Genomic DNA, 25323 nt, shown 5'->3' with positions numbered 1-25323 from the left:
GACCAATTTAACCAAATAAAAACCTATTTTTAGATGCTAAATGCGGTTAATAGCCACTGGTGAACGTCCCAGTTAAACACAACATGACTATGAATCTCCTGCAAGCAAAAGCTGGGTCAACAGAAAAACCAAGAGAGTACATTCCAAATAAGGAGAAGCAATTGAAGGTCTGAGAGCCATTCAGATGACGCAGTGCAGTTTTATGGAGTTTCTGGCTTGATAGAAGCTTATCTGTTTCCTTTAGCTGATTAAACTGTTTCAGATAAAAAGTAATATGTCATTAGTTGCACTTGTTTGCTGTAATAAAATGTGTGATACAGAGTTCTTGTGACATGAAGTACCCTGTGTTTGGATAACTCTTGCCAGGAAAGGACCTTTCTTTCTTTTATCTCCTCTAAATATCATGCAATATATCTTTTTAAATGTAAACATTTCCAGTGCCTTTAAATGCCATCACGATCTTAAACTAAAAGAATTATATCCAAAAGTAAGGTGTTTTCATGAAGACAAAAATTCCTTATCCTGACTCCTTCACACGACGAACATGCACAGCACTGGTGGTTTCAGCAGTAATTGCTGAGTCGTTTCTGCTGTTCTAGTGGATCATAGTAACGGCACAGTTTGTAGCAGTGGGGGCATAATTAGTGATAGGCCTTGGACATGTCATACTCTGTTAGTCAGCCTCGCTGTAATTCCTTTGTCTCCTCTCCGCTCCCAGCATTTATCCAGGTTGTGTGTCTGTAAGTGTGTATCTTTACATACGCATTACTATGCACCAGTATACTTAATGTATTTAGTGAAAGCTTATTTGACCTTACATGGAAATATAGAAAATATATATCATATCTGGATGCTATTATGTGGTCATGATTGTCTTTTCTGTCTGTACTGAGATACCTGTGTGAGTGCCCCTTTGATTTCCTGCACAGCAAAAGAAAAACAAATCATTCCATTTTGGCTATGTTTGGAAAGGCTTCAATATTCAGCTGGCTCATGAGGCTCACTTTGGCTAAAATTAGAGGAAACCTTTCAGGCTTTCTATTTTCCTTTTTAAGCGGTTCCCTGTACATGCATGAAAAAGATTTTGCATGATGCCAAAAGGTAGACTGCCGATTATTGTCAAAGGACAGTTTTTGGCATGATCAGCGTGTGTCAATGTGTGGAGTTTTCAGAGGGTTTCTCAACCTAGGCTGAAGATGTGAGGGCAGATGAAAGCCTCTTTGAGGAGAGAGTAGACGGCTGGGAGGAAAAGCTATTCCTCCACCACCTTCCTTTGCTTTTCTGCAATTTCCCCCCTCTCCTTCATTTCCCTCCTTTCTATCCGTTCTCATTCTCCTGCCACTCTCCCTTTGCTATCTCCTCTTGCCTGCCTTTCCCCTCCCTCTGTTGTTTCCCTATCCAATTTTCCCGATACATCCAGCCCACTCTTTCTCTGTAGCCTCTTTCCTCCGCCACAGCCGTCTTCATGCCTGCACTCATCTGTAGCTGCTCAACTCTGTGTCCTCCCTCTTTCAGTTGGTTTTTTTTTCAGTCATTTCTTAGTCCTCTTTCCCCAAATGAGCCTGGCAGTAGTGAAAGACACTGCCCACAGTATGCCGATTAGCAGCATTCCTAGATATGGGGATTAAACAGGTATGGATGAAGGTCAATGTCGAGTACATCACTACATTTCTGGTACAAAATTCACTTTACACTTAACTATAGTTTGTGTAGTTAGTGCAGTGTTGTTGCTTTGAATCTTCAACTCATTTTGAGATGTAAATTCATAAATGTGGAGCGCAGGGTTCAGGTGAATGCCCAGAGCCATTTTAGGGAATATTATTTTCAGCCATCATCGCACATGGCACCTATGCAGATTGCAACCCTCGTGCTTCTGTTCATTCATAACGCTTTTTTAACTTTACACAGAAAGAAAAGAAAAATCGAGTGTTTGGAACTGAACCTTGAGCTTGTATTTGTAAGATATCCAGATTTTTTTGTTTTTACAGTTCTGCAACTAACGTCATGAGCAGACCTAAATTCAAACTTCTAGCCAAGATGAAGAAGCAGTAATTTGTTTTTGAAAGTAGAAAAATCCTGTTGCACAAGCAAATTTTCTAAATAGACATGATTGCAAGCCATGCACTCCAGCAGGTGTCTAAATGAGAGTATAATATCAAATTAGAGTTTACAACACCTGTGTTTCATGCATATTTATCAGAATATTATGGCTCGGTATAAACATAAATGCCATGTAATAAAGATTGCATCAGGGTTGTTTTGGTATTACTCGGGACCTTTATCCTTTCCATTACCCATCATCAGAAGGCAGGCGATGGCTGTGGCTGATTCCGATTTCAGATGGACATCAAAGTCCACTGGGTACACAAAGCTTTCTTGTTGTTGACTCTCTTAAGTAGGACTAATTTTCCTCGTATTCGGGGTAAATTAGGACTGCTTTCAAACTAATAAATATGGCACACTGAGATAAAGCTCCACACAGCCAATCTGTGTTCACTCCATTAAAAAAAAAAAATCAAATGCTAAGAGATAATGCAAACAAAATATGTCTTTTCATGGGGTTATCATGGCCTCTAAAATCGTTTTCCCTTTACATTGATTCTCTACAAATTTGTGAACAAATGACAAATACTGGTTTGTGTGTTCATTGTCAGCAGGTGTTATTGATTCTTAACTCTGAAACAGCACAAAGCACTTAGATGTGAGGTAGTTTGGGGATCGGTTGGCTAATGTTTGGAGCTTGAAAGGTGCAGTGTATGTTTCTGTGCAACTGTCTAACTCACGCTGGATGAGGCCAAGAGAAAAATGAAAACTGGCCTGACGCACCTTTGCGCAACCATTGCCGGCTCTTTCCTCAGATACCTTCAAATACCTCACAAGGTCATCACATTTAGCCAATAGTCACAAGAGATTTACCCACAGGCACGTACCTTAAATGTACTGTATCTTATTCTGCATGTATGGTAAAGCTTGCATCCCTCCCACATTCTCGCTCATACATACCTCTAATATCATTTGCTTGATTGTAATTCACTTTCTACTGTTTGAAAAGACGAGACAGCTTGTTTGCTATTGATTTTATTTACAATGCTTCTATATTTCACTTCATGCATATCAGAGCAATTGTTCCCAAGTGCATGCATGAATCAATGCCTCCCTGGAACCAGCGCTGGCAACTGCACGCAGCTCAATACCTCCAATTTATGCTTTAATTACGATGATCTACTAAGTGTTGGGAGCTCGGCCCTGCTCTCACAATCAGCACCAACAAGCCGTGTAGCATGCATTGTAGTGTACATTGTATTTTACGGTCTACATAGGCATACGGTGGTTCTGACTGCAGTCATCAAATAGCCCTGAGTCTCAACTATGCTGATTTGTGAGAGATGAGGGTGGAAACTGCACTTACAAGGATGTAACGCCGTTTGCAAGCATGGTTTAAGCTGAATGATGATTGAAAGAGACATGAACACAAGTGGAAATGGGTAAAAAAAAAAAATTAAAAAAAACTCGAAAGAATGGCTGTCATGTTCATATTTACAGCACTGCGGTGACTTTTGGGAAGCCACAGATAAAATAGCAAGTAGTGGTTAACTTGATTTGCTATCAACTGTTGTTCAGACAGAGTATGACAACAACAACAACAACAACAGCATTGTTTGGCAATCTGGCTCCAGACTGGATTTTATACCCCTCCATGTTTGTTCTGTCCTGGTTTTGTCAAGCAGAACAGAATATCATTAGATCACTTGCCATTAGAAGTGATTGCTCAACTCAGTATGCCATATAAGGGGCTTCTGGCAAGCCTGAGCGCCATAAATTTGATTGACTCCTGTAATTAGGACAGATCAATAAAAGGCAGTTTCTTTCGCTGCTTCCCTGGACTGTATTGGTCGGTGCACTTCTCTATGTCTTCGTTCCACTGCAATAGAATGACACAAAAACACTATAAAATGATGAAAAAGGGTTTACGTGTATTTTACAAACATACATATAGCAGTGAGATAACTTTTATTTTACCGTATCAATCTGAAATCGAGAAGCAATACTATTCTATTTTACAGAGAAATACATCACCAGGGTTGCACTCCTCAAACTTCATCATAATTTGTTGCTGTTGTTTTATGTTATGCCATTTGCAGATGCTCCACCAGTACTAACTATTATAACACAGTAGAAAAATGGCCCCATAGTGTGTTGCTGTCAAGTCTTTTAAGTTGATAGCTGTGTCTTTGCACACTGCGGGAAGAATCCCTTCCTGTCAAACAACAGCTGGTGAAGACAACATGATGCGGAGGCCACGGACGAGTGAGCCATCAAACCTCTGTCTCTGACAGGATTTTGGCAAACCACGTTTCAAAAGAGTCTGTCTCACTCCGCTCTGCTTTTATGGTGCATGAATCAATAATAATTGTTCTATGTTCTCACTTGAATGGTAGAAGTATCCCCCATGTGGCAACAGACAAAGGCAGGGAGTTTATAGGGATGGATCAAGGAATACCCAGAAATTCACATGAATGCCAGTGAATCACAGTTCCCCAGGGATTATGATTTATTAACTGGAACATTTTCAGTGCAGGAGGTATTGGAATATAAAACTCATATAACTCATTCAAAGCAAGTCTGAACAGCCATGAAGAGTGAGGTTACACTATGCATGATGCAAGTCAACTCTCCACGCATTCACACCTCCACAGCTGATTTGGTGATGTGTGAATGAAAAATTCCCTGTAGGGATACATTATATATACATTTTTTTTATCTTTGTATTTCACCTAAGCTGTATAGCATATTCCATGTGCGGTAGGTATGATCAAACATGTTTCTAACAAGCTTTCAAGCAAACTGTGTGACCAAATCAAAGCCAACAACAACCTTATCCTCAGCTCCATCAGGGCCTAATTCCAGTCCAAACCAAGCTCCCTTTCTCCTCTCCCTTATCCCCTCTGAAAGGCCCAGTGATTAGAAGTAGACTTAAAGTCGACTACAGCAAAGCCCCCCACCCCACCACTCCATCCATTCCCAACAGGACCTTCTCGAATCCCCAAAGCCTCGGCCAGTTTATCAGCATCAGGGGATCAGGCAATCTCTCCCTCCCTCTTCAAACGGGGAGCCCAGTGTGTTCCGTGGCCTTCGGTGTAATCTCTTTGGCTGTCGACAGATCTAGCAAAGGGTCAGCTGTGATAACAGGATCACTCAGGTGGAGACAGGGGAGGGGGACCACTAAAGAAAGCGACAGAAGCTAAAATGAGAGAAATGTGGGCAAGTGCGAGGCGAATTCTGGGCCGGCGGGTCTGAGAGGAACAATATTTTTGTGCAGAAGATGCAAAGCCACGGGACATTTATGGAGTAGCATGCTGTCATATAATCATGCCTGAATGCTAATGCACAGTCTCAAGCATATTCTAGACAGTAACTAGGACTGCATTATTAGTCAATCAACTACTTATTAATCTGCTTGAGTCAAATTACAGGTTCTATCTAAAATGTCTTGATTTTCTGTTCTTATGTAAATGAATTTAATATTTTTGACACAACAGCTAATATTTTAGACATCACCAAAGACTCAGAGAACTGAGCATGTATTTCTAAGAGTTATTTTTTTCAACCTTGTATAGACTAAACAATTGATCCAATGATCAAAAACAAAGTAATAATCAACAGATAAATCAATAATGGAAACAAATTGTTAGTTGCAGCAGAATGAGCAGCAGGCTTTGACGCCAAATGCAAAAACAAAGCTTCGGCGGAAAGAAATACAATTATGTCCAAGCTATTATAGTGGAAATAATAGAAAATCCAATATTTGGTTACAAACTGAGCCCTATTTGACATGGCTGGATGCCTGACAAAACAGCGAGGCACCCTGACAAGGCTATTTTGGCCTGTTTTGCCCAGTCTGCCTCCTGCTCCATCCACTAGCACTCTGACCTGGCATCTTATTAAAACTGCGATCACCCATCGAGAATATAAAAAAATAAAGAGCAGCGGTGGACATAAATAGCGGAAAAAATGGGAAAGGTGAAGGGTCGGGAAAAACTGAGGGGCTACAGTATCGATTTTACGCTTCAGCATCCAACAGACATCAAGCAACAAACACATAAGCCATTACTCACACCCTATCACACATGCTAGTATATACGCAAAGTTTTACAAACACATCTCATATGCATACAGACGCACTAACATTCATACACTCTCTGTTCTCTCTTTTTTTGATTATCTCTCTCTGACACACACACACACACACACACACACACACACACACACACACACACACAGAGAAGCAACATGGCAGGCAGTGACACAAAGCTAATGCCTTGTCACACAGGCTGTCGGCAGATTAGCCAGTGGATTACACCCCAGCCATTAGATGTGCACGGAGCGAAAGGCCACAAACATGGCAGAGAGAGGAGAAGAGGAGAGAGTGAGGCGAAGTGCGAGACTGGCAGCGAAAGGGCACATTCTGGCATAAGCCATAGGAACAGCAAACGAGATGAAACAGAAGGACAAATAAAGGCTGGTTAAATAGCGCAAAGCAGGAAGTCAAAGTGACACAGGAGTTGTTGTTGTTTTTTTTTTTTAAGGGGAAGATGTAAGGATAAGAGAAAAGGGATTGGGTCAAGAGAATTTGCTGGTGGAGCAACAGTAACAAGATAATCACACAGACAGGACAGAGAAGGTAATAACATTGGTAAATGTAGAGACACGGAGAAAAACAGAAAATGTGAGAGAGAGAGAGAGAGAGAGAGAGAGAGAGAGAGCGAGATGCTGGGAGAGTATCCAACAGCACATGAGGGAGCAGAGAAGAGGAAGAGAAGTTGTGTAGTGTGCAGGTGGAAACAAAAAAAAAATACAGATCGGAGGAGTGGATGGGTTGAGACAGACATGAGAGGGGAGAGAAAAGGACGCTTGAAAAGCAGAATGAGAAGGGAGGAGAGACGAGGGGAGGGAGAGCAGGGAGAGATGGAAATGAAAGAACCAGGAGTAGAGATTAGAGGGGAGAGATGGGATGTGAAGCATCAGAGGAAAGGACTGAGGATACTCTGTGGTACATTAAAAACAATGCAGCGCACGGTGGGCAAACAAAACAGATGGTAAGAAGTGGAAGATGGACCGTAATGTAGAGCATAGCAGAAAATAATAACAAAGGCTGGATTCAGTGAAGGACTGTGGGATTCACACATTTGTCCTTACAGTTTCCACAAACATTATACCAGCGCTGTGTGGTTGTGCTGTGGTTTATTTATCCTATGACACAAGACAACTTCCTCACATACTAACTTAGAACTCCTGCCACTGACTTTTTTTTTCACAATCTGCACAGCAAATCAGTTTGATTTCCTTTTTCACAGAGGACATTTTGCCACTGGAGGAAAAGTACCGGTGGAAATGATGCAATTAACGGTGGCTCAGTTACATTTAGAGGCATCAGATTTTGAGTCTTTTTCTCTGTGATGAGTCAAAGTGTGTGATGAATCTTTTGAATATACGCAACAAAAACTTAAATTCATGTCTTTGTGTAACTTAAAGCTGCATTAACTGATTTATTGGCCACTAGGGGGCAGCATAAAACACAGTAAACACAATAACTCACATCAATATCTTAAAAATGTCCAATTATTTATGTTTTTATTAGTTGTTAATGTATTCATCCAGGAGATGCAGAGTATTATTTGCAATAATTTGGATTCATATTTTTGGTCACCAGAATAATACAAATGTGTTACTCTTCTATTAGCTCTGTATTGACCTCTACCATCACACAACAAATTGTACTTATAGATGTTCGACAGCCACTGGCTAACTTTGTGGATTTGTAATATAAGATATTTATTTGTGCTGCTTTAATTTCTACAAATGAATAGAAAATACAGACAGTCCAGAACACAGCACTCAGGACCGGACAACTTTAACCCAGAGATACTGAACATTACCTTTTGCTTTTTATATAAATTGTAATGTTCACTTTAATTGGATCTTTTTAACATTTTCAAGTTGAACTCTGCTAACGACCATCTGATATAATTTGGGTTTTGATGTGAGATTGTTTTGTTAACTGCAATAGAACACTCAGGCTTTTTTCTCCCCCCTCTGGTTCCTGGTAGAGAGATGTCAGCCCTTCTCAGCTGGTGTTTCATTTTACAGTAATCTACGAGCCACTGTTACCTCCAGCCCCCACCACTTTGCAGATGTAATGACACATAATTGTCTGATGAATTTGCCTGTTAGGTGCTTCATTTTGAGCTGGTATTTGTACAAGAATGGAAGGGGAGATGTCAAGTTAACAGAGGCTAATGTGAAATTCTAATATCCGATCAGACTGGCAATTGTGTTGAGAATAGCCATGCGATGTATGTCACACTGTACACTCACACAGAAGGCATGTTTAGTGTGTAAACTATGTCGTATGCGCAATGAGTGAAGTATATTTACTAGTTATTTTTAGTGATTGAGGTGGGAAGGGCTTTCTGTGTTCTGTGTTTGCATGCATACCAACATGCGTGTGTGCATTATGTAAAGGCATGCATGCATACAGGAGCGTATATGTGTGTGTGTGTGTGTGTGTGTGTTTGACAGCAAAGCTGATGTCATTCAGGACACTTTAGCTGGTTGAGTGATCTGAATGTGTACTGTGGAATGAGCTGAGTCTCAGAAGTGCCGGAGGGAGATGGGGGGAGACTAAATGTGTGAATACCCACAGGATATTTAGACTGTTTATTATGACAAGCCTCTGTGCGCACACAACCTGCACATAAACATACAGAAGCGCGCACATAAATTCATGTGCGTACACGTAAAGAAGGAATGAAAGGCAAAGACGAAGATGTAAAGGGAGGGGAAAATGACTGAAAAGAAAAGAAAAGAAAAGAGAGACAAAGAAAAAGGTGGAGATGTGACTCACATTTGTACAGTGATAGGCCCGCAGTTCACAGCCTATACAAACTAATTCCACACCAGCCTATCCATAGCCATCTCATGTGGGAGCCATTCCACCTTTTAAACCCTCTCTCACGTAAAGCGGGCCCAGATGTAAGTCAAGGGGCTGCTTTGGATTAGCCAGAGAGAAAAACTCATTTCCTTTGCCATTTTACGAGCATTTAATTTGAAACAATTAAGATATTACGGTGCTGCGGATTCACTGCACAGAGTGACAGCTGGGAGCAATCCCATAAACCCCTGAGCCAGTGAATGAGGCACCTTGCGAGTCTTTTATTTTTTTTTTTGCTCCACTCTCCTCCTACTCTCTGTTATTCCATTGAAGCATTTAGCTTAAGGCTGTGTTCAGGTGAATGTGCTACTTTTGCCTCAGCTGAGATTTCGCCACCGCTGCCAATTACTTTAGCTGCTCATAAATGCACCAGTTGGCTGATGATAGAACGGCCTAATTTCCCAAGACTAACGGGAGGAAGTGAGCGCAGAGGATGTTTACCTTCTGGATGGCTTTTTTTCCATCACACCTTTTATTACATTATTGAACTTATTGCGCAAGATGCATGACTCATCTTTGGTGGAATAAATGAGAAAGATGCCAACTACAGGGGGCAGCAAATGGTAAGCTGAGATACAGACGGTGGCAATGTGGCCAAACTTCATGACAGTGTTACTCATAGATCCTAACAGGCATGTTTGTATTGAACTACTTGTTTTGACACCATATATCTGTTTTCTTCAAGGACTTTGATAACACACATATTGATGACCCTTCATGTCCTACTTTTGTACTACTCTGCCACTCCTAGACTTTGAATTCAAGCTAGCTTTGTCAGCTTTCACCCATCAATTCACCTCCTCCTCCTTCCTTCCACACTGGCATAGAAGGGCATCGGAGGTGTGAAATTGATGAAGGTGTGCTTGTGAAAATGTCAGTGGGGCATCACTGGCTAGAGAGGGGTGGGGGTGGGGGGGGTAGGGGGAGAGAGAGAGAGAGAGAGAGAGAGAGAATATTTTGGGGCGGTGGGGGTGACAGATAGGAGTGGCAAACGCTCCTTTTCATGAACAGTGAACTGTAAAATGGAAGACCCAGCGCAAACAATGGACATGATCAATCGGCTATGGTGAGATGCTTCTCGTAAATGCCCGGTGCACACAAGCCCTCAAAGAGAAAGAGAAGAAAGAGAGATGGAGAGAGACTGAGGGACAGAGAGTGACACAGACAGAAAGGAGGTATGTGTCAGTATTAGTTTGGGGAAAGAAAGTCAGGGAGGTAGAGAGCAGAAGCAGTGCGTGTAGACAGCGAAGTAGAGAAAGGGCAAATAAATGAGCAACTGGGATAAGATGATGGCAGGAGAAGGTAAAAGGCTTTTAAACAAGGGGAGATTTAAATAAATGAAAGGACAATGAAGGGGAGTGCAGGGAGATGGGAAACAGACAGAGATAGCAAGAGTGCACGGTTTTTCTTCCGTCACACCTATTTTAATTCAAGCATGAGGGGAAAAAAAAAAAAAAGCAGGAAGGAAAAAAAAAGGGAGGAGAGCTCTACAACAAAAGTATCCTAACACTGTCGCATCAGCACTCTTAACAGTGTTCTTCCTGGTTTACGTCACCCTGTCTGCTACCATCCATTCCTGTGGATGGCTTGCCACATCAAGGGCCCTCTTCTGGGGAGTAACGTGCAAAATAGTATGACACTAAGTGTGCAGCGATGATTCGCTACCACTTTTCCACGATGGCAAAATATGTAAAAAAGTTTTTTAAAAAAACATCTCTTTGGCCTTACATTGACTTAAAGCCATCAGCTACATCGGGCTGCAACTAATGGTATTTCTCGGAATTATCTGTAGCCATGCATTTTATTGATTTATTAGATTGAAAAAAATTGGAAACATAGTAAAAATTTAGCATAATCTCAAGCAAGTTTTTGCAGTCCAAAATGAAGAAAAGCAAAGAAAGACAATTTAACAACCGGGAAACAGCATGTTTGCTTGATAAATGACTTAGAGGATTTGTTAATCATCAAAATTGTTAATTCATTTTCTCCTGATTGACTCAATCAACTAAAGATCTTAGTGCTACCTTAGAATATATATATATATATATATATATATATATATATATATATGTATGCATAGTATGTGCTCATACTGTATGTGCACAGAGTACAGAGAGCACATGTTCATTGCTTTGAGATAGTTTGTCTTTGCATGGAAATAGCACATAATATAACTCAAAAACAGAGCGACTCATGCATCCATCAGTACGTGACAGCTGTTAGCCTCCAATGGAGGAGAGGAGAGTTCTTGCGATTTACCTGCTTACGTTTACCCTCCTTAATAAGGAGTTCCCGCCACAGCTAAACATGTGACTCGATACTGAGTGATGAAAAGGCCCCTCTCATCCACTTTGCCTGGCTTACTTCCACTTTCTTGACTCGTCCTCTTTCTCCATCTCAATTCTATGACCACAAAATTAATATCAACTTGTGAGGCACTTGTTAAATTAAGCATGAATACAAACATTTTGCATGTGCATGCTTTCACTAACACAACTTAACACAGATTTAGATTTAGAAATTTGCCCCGTTTCAGTGGACAGATGTCCCGAGCTTGGTTCCACAGAGTGACTCTGTCAGACAGAAGTCGACTCAATCTGTCTCAACCTCTTTCCCTCGCCACCTTTATCTCTCTTTGTCTCTGTGTGCAGCCTGCTGCACACCATGGCTGCTCACACCATCCCGGTTGATCTCTTAATGGACCTAATTGTGTTTCAGCTCATTGCACCCAATGCCAACACTAAACTAAATCAAGCCGAGGCCCCATCCACAAGCCTCATCGCCAATCTGATTTTGCTTGACATCATAAGAAGGTGATATTGACTACTCATGACTCAGCAATTCCAAAAAAAACATGAGTAAGCATGTGCCTCTCGTCATGACATGCCCGATGCCAGGCAGAACTGTTGGGGTCATATAAGAGTTCAAGTAGCCATTCTTAGGAGTGCAGCCTATTTTGTTCTTACAGTCAATGTGTTTGTCCCTGTGGCCAGCAATATATTGTAGATTGTTACACACTGAACTATGAATTATAAAACTAATATACACATGAAATAGATTCTGTTGCCCAACAACACAATCTGTAGTCAAGTCTGCCTCCGTGGTCTCACCAGAGTGGCTTTTTCGTGCCACATGGATGCCGTGTGGGGTACACTTGAAAGCTAATCAAAACCAATCAAACATGAGTCATCGGTTTGTAGTCAGCTCATCTGATCTGAGGCAGTCACACAGGACAAAACATATTATTTACACCAGAATTGAAGACTATATGCTTTCAGCGCCGTAGGTATTGTGACACAACGCCGCAGTCAGTCGGACCAAATGTAGTTATCAGAAGGCCACTCGGAGAGCGCAGACCTCCACAGAGGCTTTTAGTCCACTTTTCCATTATATGTAAATCTGCAATCATCACCATATATTTGTAGATATATTTACAAAACTATGAGAATGATGTAAAAATGTGCTTTTGTCTCTGAACTATCGTGTACCCGACGTTAGGTTGGCCTGAACTGGCTACTGGGACCTGAGCAGCTAACACAGCGAACGGGTTGTTTTCTGTGAAATACATTTATGACAAATACCATTATCGCTAAGGGAGGCAGAGGAAAAAACTAGACAGCTGACAGATTGACCAGGAGAGAGAAGGAAAAACAGAGGGGGACAGTGAAGTACTGCTAACTTGCTGAGCTGGCTGACCTGAAATAGTATGTTAAGTATAAAATTTGCAAGAAATTAGAGTATAACAAGCATTTTGCAATTTGAAAATAGATACAGTGCAATAGCACCAGAAAGTGACATAATACACTTATGATTCACATGTATGGCAAGATAACATCCCTATCTCGGAATTTTAATCTAAGTGAAAAATAATTCATGGATCCATCCCATGATATATATACATTTCAAAATGTAATGGATTTTTCATGGAAATTTCATAAAAAATCAGTAGTTTTTCAATATTCCTGCTCAAAAACTGAGAAACAAGCAGAAGATCCTGACAACTCTTTTTCTAAATCCACTTCTTACAATGAGTGATTTCATGTCCTACAAAATTGGACCACATCTTGACAGATTTCTGGATTTGTGTTTTTGGTCTGTGCTTTTCTCACTGGTTTGAATTGGGTGGGACCATATTGAAAAACATCAATATCGCAATGTTTATTGTGCTATCAAAATTTACCCAACATTTTAATCAAAATGTGATGACAGTAGTGGAGTTGTTTGCTCATATTCCCTGCAGTGTCAATCAAATCTGATCAGAATCCAGTACACCCACAAAGTCCTGATGCAGTAAATAAGATGAGTTTCTCGAATATCAATAAATAATTGTTTCCTCTGAATTTAAAATCGTATTGTTGCTCATTGAGTCGTGATTATGTAGTATTGCTGAGAAATAATTCAAAATTGAAACCCAGTTTCAGTCTGATTGTGACACCAAATCTCTCCAGTTATGAATACTTTTATTAACTAATGCATGATTATAGATTATATATTAAAAATTTTGCTTTCCGTCATCAGACAATCATCTTAACTCCAAGTAACTCTCTAGGGGAGTAATTTGAAAACACAAGTGGGGTTAATTTAATGATATAGTTTCAGGAGTTAATAAAGAGTGTTTTGCCCCGGGGACGTGTGAATGGTGTCTCCAAGTTATGTAGGTCAGTAAGTAAATTATATAGGTGTTATCAGGGATTGTGCAAAGCTGTCTTTACAGCTGTCTGGCATCTGGCCAGTAAATTAACCACTTCTTTCCTATCATGTAGGTAATTATGGCAATCAATCTAATTCTCAAACTTTACAATCATTTCAACCACATCAATTAAACCATGCTTTGTCTGAGATGAACTCTGTGACTATTAAGTCTTCAAAATTTGACTAAATGTTAATTGCTCATGAAAGCATGACTGTATGCTAAGCCATCCATCATGTCTGACAGATTTCAAGAAGGAGAGAAGTATTAGATGTCTCAGCCAAGGACTCGGCTTGGGTGTTGGTTTACATTGTTCGTGCCCCGGAGATGTGTGTAATATCACCTTGGCATTTGTTGCTCTTCGCCGCCGCCACCGCACCCATCTCTCCTTCTCTTGACTGCTTGGGCAGCGGCCATAAACAAGTCAATCTCCATCCGTCTCAACACATTGGATTAGATTTATCCGCTTAAGATAGATTGTTATCCCAAAGAGCGTGAGTCTCGCTTGATGGGGAAATTAATTTTACGATGACTGGTTTACTTGATCAGGGTTTGTGGGGAAGGTAGGGACTACAAATGTATCAACTCTGGGGCGTGAGGAGCTGAAAACAACAAGCCTTGTGTTTGATTCAGACAAGTTGTCTCTCTTCTCCACAACATTATACATGGTGTTGTCTTTGGGTCACAGAAACTCGAGTAATGACTTGACTGACAGTCATTTGTAAAGTGCCAGCAACTTGTCAAGAGTGAAAAGGCCTGCACCTCGGGCTATAGGAAGAGTGACAGTGAAAGATATTGTCCTTTCATGTCTGTCTGTCTAACATGAAATGTGCAATTGTCAATTTTGTTTGCAGAATTATAAAGAGGCTGCATGATCCGAGGTACAGTGCAACTTTTCTGGAATCAAAATTCTGTCTGTGGAGGAGAAGAATGTCTCTAAAATAGCTTGTCAGCCCTCCCAAATCCAAAGTGTTGCACTGATACTGCACTTATTGGATTTAATTACAATGGAACTGACCCTAACCTGTTGAGCAACCAAATCAAGTCTGAGCCTACAGTAGCATTACAAGCATTACTCAGAACCTCTTTAATCAGACTAAAGGCAAACTTCTTTTCCAGAAACTCAGAAAATCAATCATCTTCTTCTTTACTTGTGTAACCTATCTGTTTCTGAACCAGACACAAGCTGATACACAACAAAGCAATATGCAGTTTTATCTCCTAAAGAGACAAACACTGCACCCTGTAAAAATAAATCCTACCAATGAATCAATTGGCTATTTAAAGTACAGTGGCTTGCATTGTCCTCAAGGCCACCAGTGAAGATGGCGTAGAGAGAAAAGGTTTCATTTAAGTGCAAAAGATCCACAAACTCTCGCACCATGGTAAAATAAGCTATCAAACACGAAGCTTGCAGTGTTAAAAAGCACTTCACAGTGTATATTTTGCACAGAATGAAAGTCCACAGCCAGGCTAATGTCTGTCTGAGGCTCAGAGGTTATAGTCCTTGGAGCTCAATGCTAACTGGTGCATGCTAAGATGTTCACAATAACAGTACTAACATACTGATGCTTAGCAGGCATAATGCTTACATTTACCAACTGAGTTTAGTGTATAACTTGCTGATTAATACAAACACAAAGTACAACTGAGGCTAAAGGTAGTGTCATTAAATCCATACAGGTATTTAGTCATAAACCAAGTTATTGGGAAAATTACGTTTTGACTCGATGACGGCAACAGATGAAATGAGGAGATCACCAAAATGGTCACAATTCTTCCTTGAGGTGGACATAAAGGTGCGCACCAAATTTCATGGCTATGCAGCCAGTAGTTGTTGAGACAAAATTAAAATGACAACTTCATCATGGGACCAGTTAGACAAGTCATGGGAATATAACCAAAGTCAACAGGATTCATCATTAAAACCAGCTGGTGCTAATCCAACCACAAAACATGGAGATATTTCACAGGACAAGGGGAAACTGACCTGCAGGTGATGCTCGAACAAAAAGTTGGAATCATGACAGCTAATGATTTCATCATGTCGAGACCAAGAATGTCAGTGTAAATTTCATCCTAATCCATCAATAGTTGCGAAGACATGTCAATCCAGTTCTAAAACTTGGAATGGCTGCAAAAAGCACAATGATTACTTTTTTCATAATACTAAATAACCTCCGCGTTAATACGGAATTCAATTTATTCGTCAGCCCACCTCCGTTGTTTTTTTTGTCTGTTCAAAAGTACAAAAAAAGAAAGAAAGAAAAAAAACAATTTAGAAATAATGAGAATTATTTAATGCTAATTAGTTTTCTATTGTCAGAATTATCCCCGATGACTTCCTGTGTAGGCAGGTACACAGGGAAACACATAGATCAAAAGATAAGCTTACATTATTCATCCAAATGCATATTGATACGGTACAACCTTTACAATCCTTACCGCCATTTGCATAGCAAATGTCAATCAGTGCTACATTTTTCATGACCCCGCGCACGTATGAATGTCAACATGCACAGGGCAGTACATCAAACACTGTTGACTTACATAATAATAATGTCCTACAACAAAGAAAACCTTCTCCAAGTGAGAGTCTTTTTAAATGGCCCTCCTTCTGTCAAGAGTATTAATAGGTAAACTTGCAGCAGGTTGTAATGCATTTTCTCAGCTCAGCAATCAGGTTTACTCCCTCATGGATCCGTCTTATTGAAGGACAGTTGGTTTATAGACTGTCATGTCGCGTTGGGCGACAAAGTTCAGCCACAACAGGCCAGCAAGGCAGGCTCTTGATAAATCCTACCCTTGCCCCCATTTATCAACAAGTGCTGCTGTAATACTGGTATAGATGGTGCCAAGAACATGAAAGTACAAGGTTAGATGCAGAGCAGAATTCTAAATCTAACAACTAGTGTTATCCGATTATATTTAAAGATCAAGAGTATAGTCGAGGGCTAAGAAAAAAAAAAAAAAAAAAAACTCTCAGTCATCCATAGAAGGTGAATGCCAACAGTCCTATGCGAAAGGGTTAAAATTATTGTTTAACAAACTGAGGTTTATCAAGGAAAACATTCAATGTTTTGGAACGACATATCTTCACAACCAAAACAGTATTCCAAATCTTCGGTCTAAAGTCTTGATAAAGAAGAATATTTTTCCCAAGCAATTGCTGTTTGTGAAAGTCTGATAATCAGATATTTGTGGTCTACAGTACCGTGCGCCTCGAGCCACCACGATCTCACTCCCACAATACTTTCTCATAGCCAGCAGTTGAGGGCAATAGTTCACCTCACAGTAATTTCATTAAGTTTCTCCATTGTTCATTGTCACAAAACCACCACTTTCTTTTGGCCTCAGAATCTACATTCAGAGTCTGTATCAAATTCTGCCCTTAGAAAATTGAGCTGGGTGTAATTTGCGGGTATAAATCACCATCACAGTTACTCAATCAGATACATGACATGTCTGAGTGCAGGTAAGAAAACAGATCTGCTGACTGCAGTAGTCTGTGTCTTCGTCTCTCTGAGTGCTATTGCTGGATGCAGGATGTTCGTGTCTGCGGGGCGAGGTTGTTCATCAGAGGGTTTGGGTTCCTGCCACAGAAGCAACTTTTCTCAAAACACAATTGGTCATAGTCATCTGTCTCCCCCGGCCGTTGCTGGTATTTTTCTGTAGCCCTACATCAGAGGACCGTGCACTTGACTGTGTTATCAAGAGCAATATTATCCCATTGTTGTGCAACACGATGTCTATTCAGTGGCACGGCTGTGAATGAATCACATCTTGGAATCATTACATGAAAAGTGTAATCATTACACATGGATTATGGAGGTTACTGTTCAACAGCCTGATCTTGGAGCACATACTGCAGTCTATGAAGGCAGCGCTCCTACATACAGAAGTAATGCCTCTGATAAAAAAAAAAAAAAAAAAAAAAAAATATTCCTTCCAAATAGACATGCATGCACATTTAAGTCCAACCTGACAACAGAATCAATATAATATCCCTACAGGGACTTTAAGTGTGTCTGTGGCTCTTTGTGATTAGTTTATAGTGACCCTCCTGCACGTGATGGCGTTGTATTTTTTTTTTATGGAGTTTGTATTGACATTACTTGAACCATTATAAATCTGTGTGTGCCACACTTTGCCTCTCATCTGCATGAGGATTGTTGGTGCAAAGTAACTAAGCACATGTAAGTAATGTGCACAACTGCTACTGAACTTGAGCTGTCATATTATGATTTATTATCATTATTATGCTGCACTTTTTTTCAGCAATGTTTTGTTTGAAAACGGTATTTACTATATATTGTCAGTGGTGTCAATGACCTCAAGTACTGTGCTTCATTTTTGCCATTTACTTCTTGCCCCAAAACATTTATTTGACAGCTCGAGTTACTAGTTTTCAGATTAAAAATGTATACAAAACATTAACAATTTATCAAATAAGATGCATTGTTACAGATTGAACTATCTATAAGTATTTAGAGTGGCTCAAAAAAAGCTTCACCCTCACTTACTATAGCAATAAAAGTACTGCTTAAATAACACTGCATCAATGATAATAAACCAATCATACGATAATCTAACTGTGATAAGAGTATTATGTGTTATTATTACTTCTTTTTTTTCAGATAAGTACATTTTGTTGCTAAATCTTCAAATTGTAGGGCCAGACTTTTATGTTTTATGTATTTTATGGTGGGGGCATTGCTGCTGTTATAAAGCCTCAGTGAATGATTTGAATACTCCGCACACTGAAGTCATGTCAGAAACTTGACATGACTTGACAGTATGTGCTTTTGTGGTATTTGTAGTGTATCAGAATGTGGTGTAAATTCTGGTGCATGAAATACCCCTCTAAATGACTAAAATGACAATACATCTACAGCTGTAGAATAGCTGGCACTGGCTGCGCGCGCACACACACACACACACACACACACACACACACATATGGTCTGACACATGTATTCATATTCTCACGGCTTAGCATCTGAAAATAATTACCGGGTCAGACCTAAACACTCACCCACGCACACACACACGCTCCCATGTCTCTCCTCAACACAAATCTTCCTCTAAAATAGCCATGTCCAAGTGCACATTCCTGCACTGGACTTGGGGGGTGGGGGGGGGGGGGGGGGGGTTGATCCAGGAGAGCTGGCAGTGTGGGACCTCGCTGAGTGACGTCACCCCAGCCCCCCCAGCCCCCCCTCACACACACACACACACACACTCTTAGTTCGTGCTCGGGTCTCGGCAAAGAGAGAGAGAGAGAGAGAGAGAGAGAGAGAGAGAGAGCGAGCGAGAGTGGTGAGAGTGAGTGAGTGAGTGAGTGAGGGAGAGAGAGAGGGATACCGAGAGAGAGAGAGAGAGAGAGAGCTGTGTGTCCAGCTACACAGCACTCTCCAAAAACAACCACAGTCTCGCCACGTTCAGTTCAATGAAGATCTAAAGAGCACAACACAGACAGACCCAAACCAGAGAATATATTCTACACGCCCCACGTGCGTGGGTTTTTTTTTTCCGCCCCCATCTCCCCGACAATCGTCAATGCGTTGGTGACGGACAACTCGAGGAAAGGAACGACATTAAGAGCTGGGAGGGGGGGGGGAAAGAAAAAGACCTGAGGACGGATTTCTTTCCTTCACGTTATTTGATTTCTCCGGGACTCGACTGCCATTACTGGATGTAAAAAGAAAAAAAAAAAAAAAAAAAACAAGAAAAACAAAAAACTCTCGACTTCTCTGTACACAGGAAAAAAAAAAAAAAAAAAAAAAAAAAAAAGAAGAGGAGAGACTGCGTTTCAAACTGACCGCAAAATGGTGATAAGGTAAGACTGTTTTGACGAGCCCGGGAGTTTGGAGGTGGTGACAGTCGGAACTGAAGTCGCTGCCGCAGTGATTTCAGGTGTCCGTCGAGCCCCGTGAAGTTGGTTCAAAACACATTAGCGGCACCCTGACGGGATTTACTCCCCGAGTGCAAACAGTCCGTGAGCGTGTTTTAAGGGGGTACAGTCTTTTCATTCACGTGCCGATGGTTGTTTTACGCATAGTTTATTGGGAATGCGCGCAACCTCCGATAGATAAAACACGCGAATAGCGCCTCAACTGCATACCGTCATTACCTGCTTTAATTACTACCGTGAATATGTACCTTACATAAACTATATGTGGACGCGCAGGTGTAATGTGTTTTTTTTAAATTATTATTGTCACGGTTTGCGGTGTGTGTTGAGGGGACGGAGGTTACAATCTTGTTTCGATTCCAGTAATTTTGTCGCCACACATTGTTTTAAATACGCACGCATTACCTTTATGTTGCGCGTTGAGTGGGCTTGTAACTATTTGCTCAGCGCCACGTTATCAAAAAAAAATAACATCATCAGCCCAGTTCGCACGTTATTTTAAGCTCACTTTAAGCTTAAATACAGTTCATGTAGTGCATCCTTTTAGAGTTGTGGAAGCCTTTCCAGCGAGCGGTATTGTGAAGAATTTTCAAAGTGCATTCCTGCAACTCTCCAGAGATCCCTCATCGTATGCGTCTTATTTTAGACCGCGTTTTTTTTTTTTAATATATTTTGGTGGAGGTTTAAAGTTGACGGTGCTCTTTAAAGAGCTCGCACATTTGAAAAGCAGCGAGATATCAGTTCAGACAGGCAGAGAGTCGGTCGGTCACGCAACCGCTCTGTCAATCAGGTGGAAGTGAAGCTTTATTTCCAGTAGAAGCGCATACCACCTGTGCTCAGTGTGCCAGTTGGGCCGCTAGGGGACTCGTTCTCTCCAACCAGGGAGGACAATGCAGTAGAGAGGGACGACGCAAACCACAGACATGGTATTTTAGGTACCATACCATGCCAACACCCCCTCTAACTGGCGAAAAAAAACAACAACAAGAACAACAACAACAACTTTCGTCTGGGTGTATGAACCAATTTTAGAATATTATCACCAAATGAACACAGGGACTTCCAAAGCTCACAAAACAACTGATTATGTGATGATCAGCTTGTTATAAATAATGCAAATTCACGTTAGGAGGCGTTGTGATGTAAAAATGGATGAAAGGACTTCGCACAGAGTTTAAAAAAAAATAAAAAAAAATAGCATTGCGATACTGCTGTCTGGAAAAAGGTAAATGAAAAGGCGAGTGATTGAAGGTGGAGAAGGGCCAGTGAGATGTTTTGAAGGGCCAGTAAATGTGCATGTCTGCGTGTACACGCGTGTGTTTCAACATGCAAATTAGTGTGCATGTGTGTTTGCTCGAGCATTACCGGGTTTATCGCCCCGTAAGCACTCTGGGAGAGCACACCCAGCACCTCCACCGTCTTACATGTTTTACAGTTCCCAGCTCAAACAATTAGCACTCACCCAATTTTGACACAGCGCAATTAACGCTGTCACCACACATTCGATTTCCAATTTTGCTGTTGCGACGGCAGCACTCAAAAGAGGTGGGGGGGGGGGGGGGGGCAAAATGGATATGGTGCTCAGTTTAAGTGCTTGCTATCGAAAGTCGCTGAAGGGAACAAAGTGTCTCAGTCATCGAAAAGCGGCACCGACGCGGCCATCTTCACTCAAACCCTCGTGCTTCACCTTATGCTGTTTTCAAACCCTCCATGTAGCTTTTGTGAAAACAAATCTTAAAGTAGATTATGAAAAGGTAAACGCAGACTATAGTGTAAAGGAGTTGAAAGGGGAAAGGCTCAAGCTTTTGTGACTCATTCACCAATTGTGTGTGTGTGTGTGTGTGTGTGTGTGTGTGTGTGTGTGTGTGTGTGTGTGTGTGTGTGTGTGTGTGTGTGTGTGTGTGTGTGCGTGTAGTACGTGTGTGTGTGTGTGTGGAGAATACAAACAGTTCATGGCATGCAAGCTATTAAATTGAAAAATGATATAAGGGGTTAGAAAGTGCCTATAAGGGACTTTGGCTGTTTTTTTGTGCCCGCCGATCTACTCTTTTCCTCCAGTTTCTTTTTGTGCCTGAAGCAAAGTCTGAAATCATATCCTACATTTCTGACAGTGGCTGGAAGGGACAACAGCGATATATATATATATTTTTTTTAGAAAGAAATGTTCAAGAAGTCAACAGTGTTTTTTAAGTGTCTTTTATTTGTATTGCTCTTCCAGCGCACGTTTACTTGTGATTCTCTGATGGCTACTGGTCGAGCTGCTGGTTTAATTTAAGCTCACCGACGGCAGTGCATTTAACGTAAAAGCATTTGGATGGACTGAAGAAGCTTTGAATATTTCCTTATCCGTGTCCCTCTCTGGCACAACGCCAAGTCCTCTTTCAAACAAGTGTGCCTACACCTCACAGTCCCATTGTTTAAGCACAGCCAAGTAGCTCTGACTCACTGGTTTATTTTCAAGAGTCTGGAAAAAAAAAAAAACAGAGCGAGAAAAAAAGTTTGTGTACTGTATCGGTGTGTGTGTGTGTACACACATGTGCCTATGCCTGTGTGTGTGTGTGTGTGTGTGTGTGTGTGTGTGTGTGAGCACCACTTCAGGAATTCCAAGGCCAGGGCCTCTATTACAAGTGTGGAATGAGAAATCAACACTTACATTACAAAAATGGATACGTAAACACAGAGGCCACAATTATCAGGCGCCGTGGTGTTGGAAGTGGAGGAGATGGAGTGCCAATAGGTCTGTTAGCAATCACCCCCCCCCTCCCCTCCCCCTCACTACCTGCCCTCTGTAATCCGGTGGGTGGATTTTCGTTTATTTTGTGCCAACAATGGCCCTTAGCAGCTACCCACTGACTGGCAGGCCGGCCGGCTAGCTGGCACGGTAGGTGGCTGGCGAATGCAGGAGAGAAGTTTGACGAGTCGATGTCATATTGTGTGTGTGTGTGTGGGGGGGGGGGGGAGGGGTGGCAGGCAGGAGGGGAGGGGGTGCGTGTCCATGTGTCACGTCAGTGTTAGTATGTGTGCCTTTTAACTGTGCGTGCGTGCGCGGATGTATTTTGTATGTCTCGGAGTTAAGTTTCCTCCTGTTAATCAACTGATGTGTGCGCCTGTGCGCCAGGGGCCTCCCGCCGACAACAAACCCACTTCACAGAGGCCGGCTTGATGCATTGTGACAAATGAGAAAGCAGTTTGATTTCGCACAACACTGAGCTGCACCGCAGCATAATGAAGTGATCATGACTTTACCCTTGGTTCACTTTGGCCCCGGTCCCGCTGTGTTTCCCCCCCCCTCGATTCAATCGCTTCACTCACTTATTTACTTGGCAAGCATTTCCTCCCGTAACCTCTAGTACTGCATAACTAGCGTCAAGGGTGGGTTGCTTGATAAAAACCACCGCTACGGGGCATTGGTTTTACACATAGGGAAACGCTAGCGGTTTTTTATTGATATTCAAGTTGCCACTGGCTTGGAATAATAAGAAGCCTATTTTCACGCCCAGGCAAAACCACCTCTACTGTCCATCACCCTGTCAGGGCAGAAAGCTGAGGCGTAAATATTATTTGGCAGCGGAGGGAGCACAGCACAGGGCTGTAGCTGAGCTTGTTCTTTCCTGGGTACTCTTATTCTCCAGTTTTGTTCCTCCTGTTTTCTCGGTCTGCCCTTTCTTATATTCTCTCTCTCTCTCTCTCAAATGAGTCTCGTCAAAATGAGTTAATGAAAAAAAAAAAAAAAAAAAAGTCCCCATTCTTTCATCTTGATTTCACTACAGGCATCTCCCTTTGATAAATGTACTTGTATGTGTTAAAACACAAAAGCCCAGTATCAATTTGAACATGGTTCAGCTCAGAATGCTTCGCCTTGGGGCACTGCCCCCAGGCTTCGAGTACAGGGGGAGCACCGATGTGTCAGAAACAGGGAAGGGGTGGGGGGGGGGGGACCGCTTTTCTAGCGCAGCTGTCCTTTGCTTGCAGATTGGGTTTCAGGAGATGTGATGGATGCCAAACGCCTGTAGCCAGTTGTGAAGACGTAGAGGGGGGAGGGAGTATGCTGGTATGGATTTGGATCGGGGTCAGTGGCACTGGCAGAGGATTCTAATTCTGCCCTTGACCTCCATTTTGGATCATCCCACATCCAGCAACTAACAATCTGACACTATTAGCACTTTGTGAGAATTGGGGCTAATTACAATAAACTGAAGACTGCACGTGAAACATAGTAATTCACGGTTTCAAATATTGCAAGGATGAAGGTGGTGGGGTGTGAAATGGTAGCAGGGTGATATTTTTAAGGACTTAATTCTGATTGTGTTGCAACCCAAAACATTATTTCTTTTTATGCCCTTCCCATTGTCTCATTTTCTCTTATCTACATTTTTGGAAAGGCTGAGAGCAGACTCCACTGAGGTTCATTTGAATAACCGGCGGAATGAGGAAATAAAAGCTGGGAGAAGAAATGGAAGTGGCGGGCAGCTCTGTGCATTCATGTCACACAGCTTTATCAAATTATTCCACAATAGCAGCCACACAAGTGATGGAATTTCAATTAAAGTATGACAGTTTTAGAATTTGTTTCTGCTCGCAAGAGAGTTAGTGGGGGTTGCGTTTCACGGATGGGGGACGCTGGAGTGGACGGCGGCGAGGGTCTTGTACAGAAGACATATTTTCCAGTCTATATTCTGTGTCTACTCACCTCCCGACTTGCCCCCCTCTTCCCCCTCCCCCTTTCCCCCCCCCCATCAAAAGGGAATGACTTCGCTGAAACACTTTTGTTCGGAGGCACTCCGCGGTTAGAGCCTGGAGCCGGCCAAAAATAGGGTGTTATGATAAAGGTCTTTGCGACAAGAAGTCAAAAATGGGGGCTTTAGTTGATAGGCTCTTTCCAAGAACAATTACACTACCTGCTGTGCCAAATATAAGGGTGCAAGAGATAAGTGCAAGGGGAGGGGTGCTCAGCTCAGACTGGCGGCGAGCTCGTAAACTGGGAAAGAGCTACATATATATATATGACCCTCAGGGACTGTAAACTGTTTCGAGGCTGAATTTGTAAGACACACACGCACTCGTGCGCGCGCACACACACACACACATACATGCACATATTAAGTACGTGCATACACGCACAGGGATGGGAAAGAATGTGAAAGCCTAAGAATACACAAAACATACAGCGTTTGTTGCAGGAGAAACAACCATAGGAAATTATTGGCATACAATAAACCTAAAATAAAATGACTTTTACCTAAAATGAAGCTTAAGAACAAAGGGTATTCAGATTAGTATTTGTTGTCCATTTGCATTTTCCAGACTCCTACTGGAATTGGCAAAGAGCGGAGAATTCCATTAAAAAGTGCAGTGACATTGCCATACAGCAATTTCACGAATGAGAAATGCATTTAATAAGGGATGGATTTTTCATAATTTGGAAGTGTTTCCCCAATTTGTGCCATAACTCTTGAAGTGACACGTGTTGTAATGGGATCCAGTCCGCTCGCATGTTTGGCACCCCCGTGTCCACAGGGAGATTTAAAAAAAAAATATGTTTGGATAGCTTGCACGCAAAGTAAGAAATGTAGTAAAAGAAAAAAAAAAGAGAATATTTTGTCGACATTGACACGGTGAGAAAATGTGTTCTTTAATATTCCTCATTTATCCTTCCTGTTTTTAAATTCAAATTTAAATTCCTGCATCACTGCAAGGTTAGAAGTCCATGTTTAAATTCTGTATAAC

General features: G+C 41.6%; 1 protein-coding gene across 39 annotated transcripts in view; it reads left to right on the top strand.

The window, feature by feature from the left end:
* Positions 1 to 25323, top strand: part of LOC138210910 (receptor-type tyrosine-protein phosphatase delta-like) — a 348424-nt gene that overhangs the window by 201460 nt on the left and 121641 nt on the right. For 36 of the 39 annotated variants that reach the window (XM_069170306.1, XM_069170304.1, XM_069170303.1 and 33 more), the window contains exon 10: positions 14537 to 14563. The exons of 2 other annotated variants lie outside the window; for them this stretch is intronic. In XM_069170306.1, coding sequence (XP_069026407.1) covers positions 14554 to 14563 — 10 coding nt within the window. In that variant the 5' untranslated portion in view covers positions 14537 to 14553. Of the gene's footprint in view, positions 1 to 14536; positions 14564 to 19052; positions 19522 to 25323 lie in introns of those variants that run through there. One more of the 39 variants, XM_069170314.1, reaches the window with a different exon arrangement.

Source organism: Embiotoca jacksoni, unplaced genomic scaffold, assembly GCF_022577435.1.
Source record: "Embiotoca jacksoni isolate LCO1_2020_lvr unplaced genomic scaffold, fEmbJac1.0.p SCAF_49, whole genome shotgun sequence".
NCBI lineage: Eukaryota > Metazoa > Chordata > Actinopteri > Embiotocidae > Embiotoca > Embiotoca jacksoni.
Note: the sequence above shows the minus strand (reverse complement) of the source record. Positions and strands in the feature narration are given on the sequence as shown.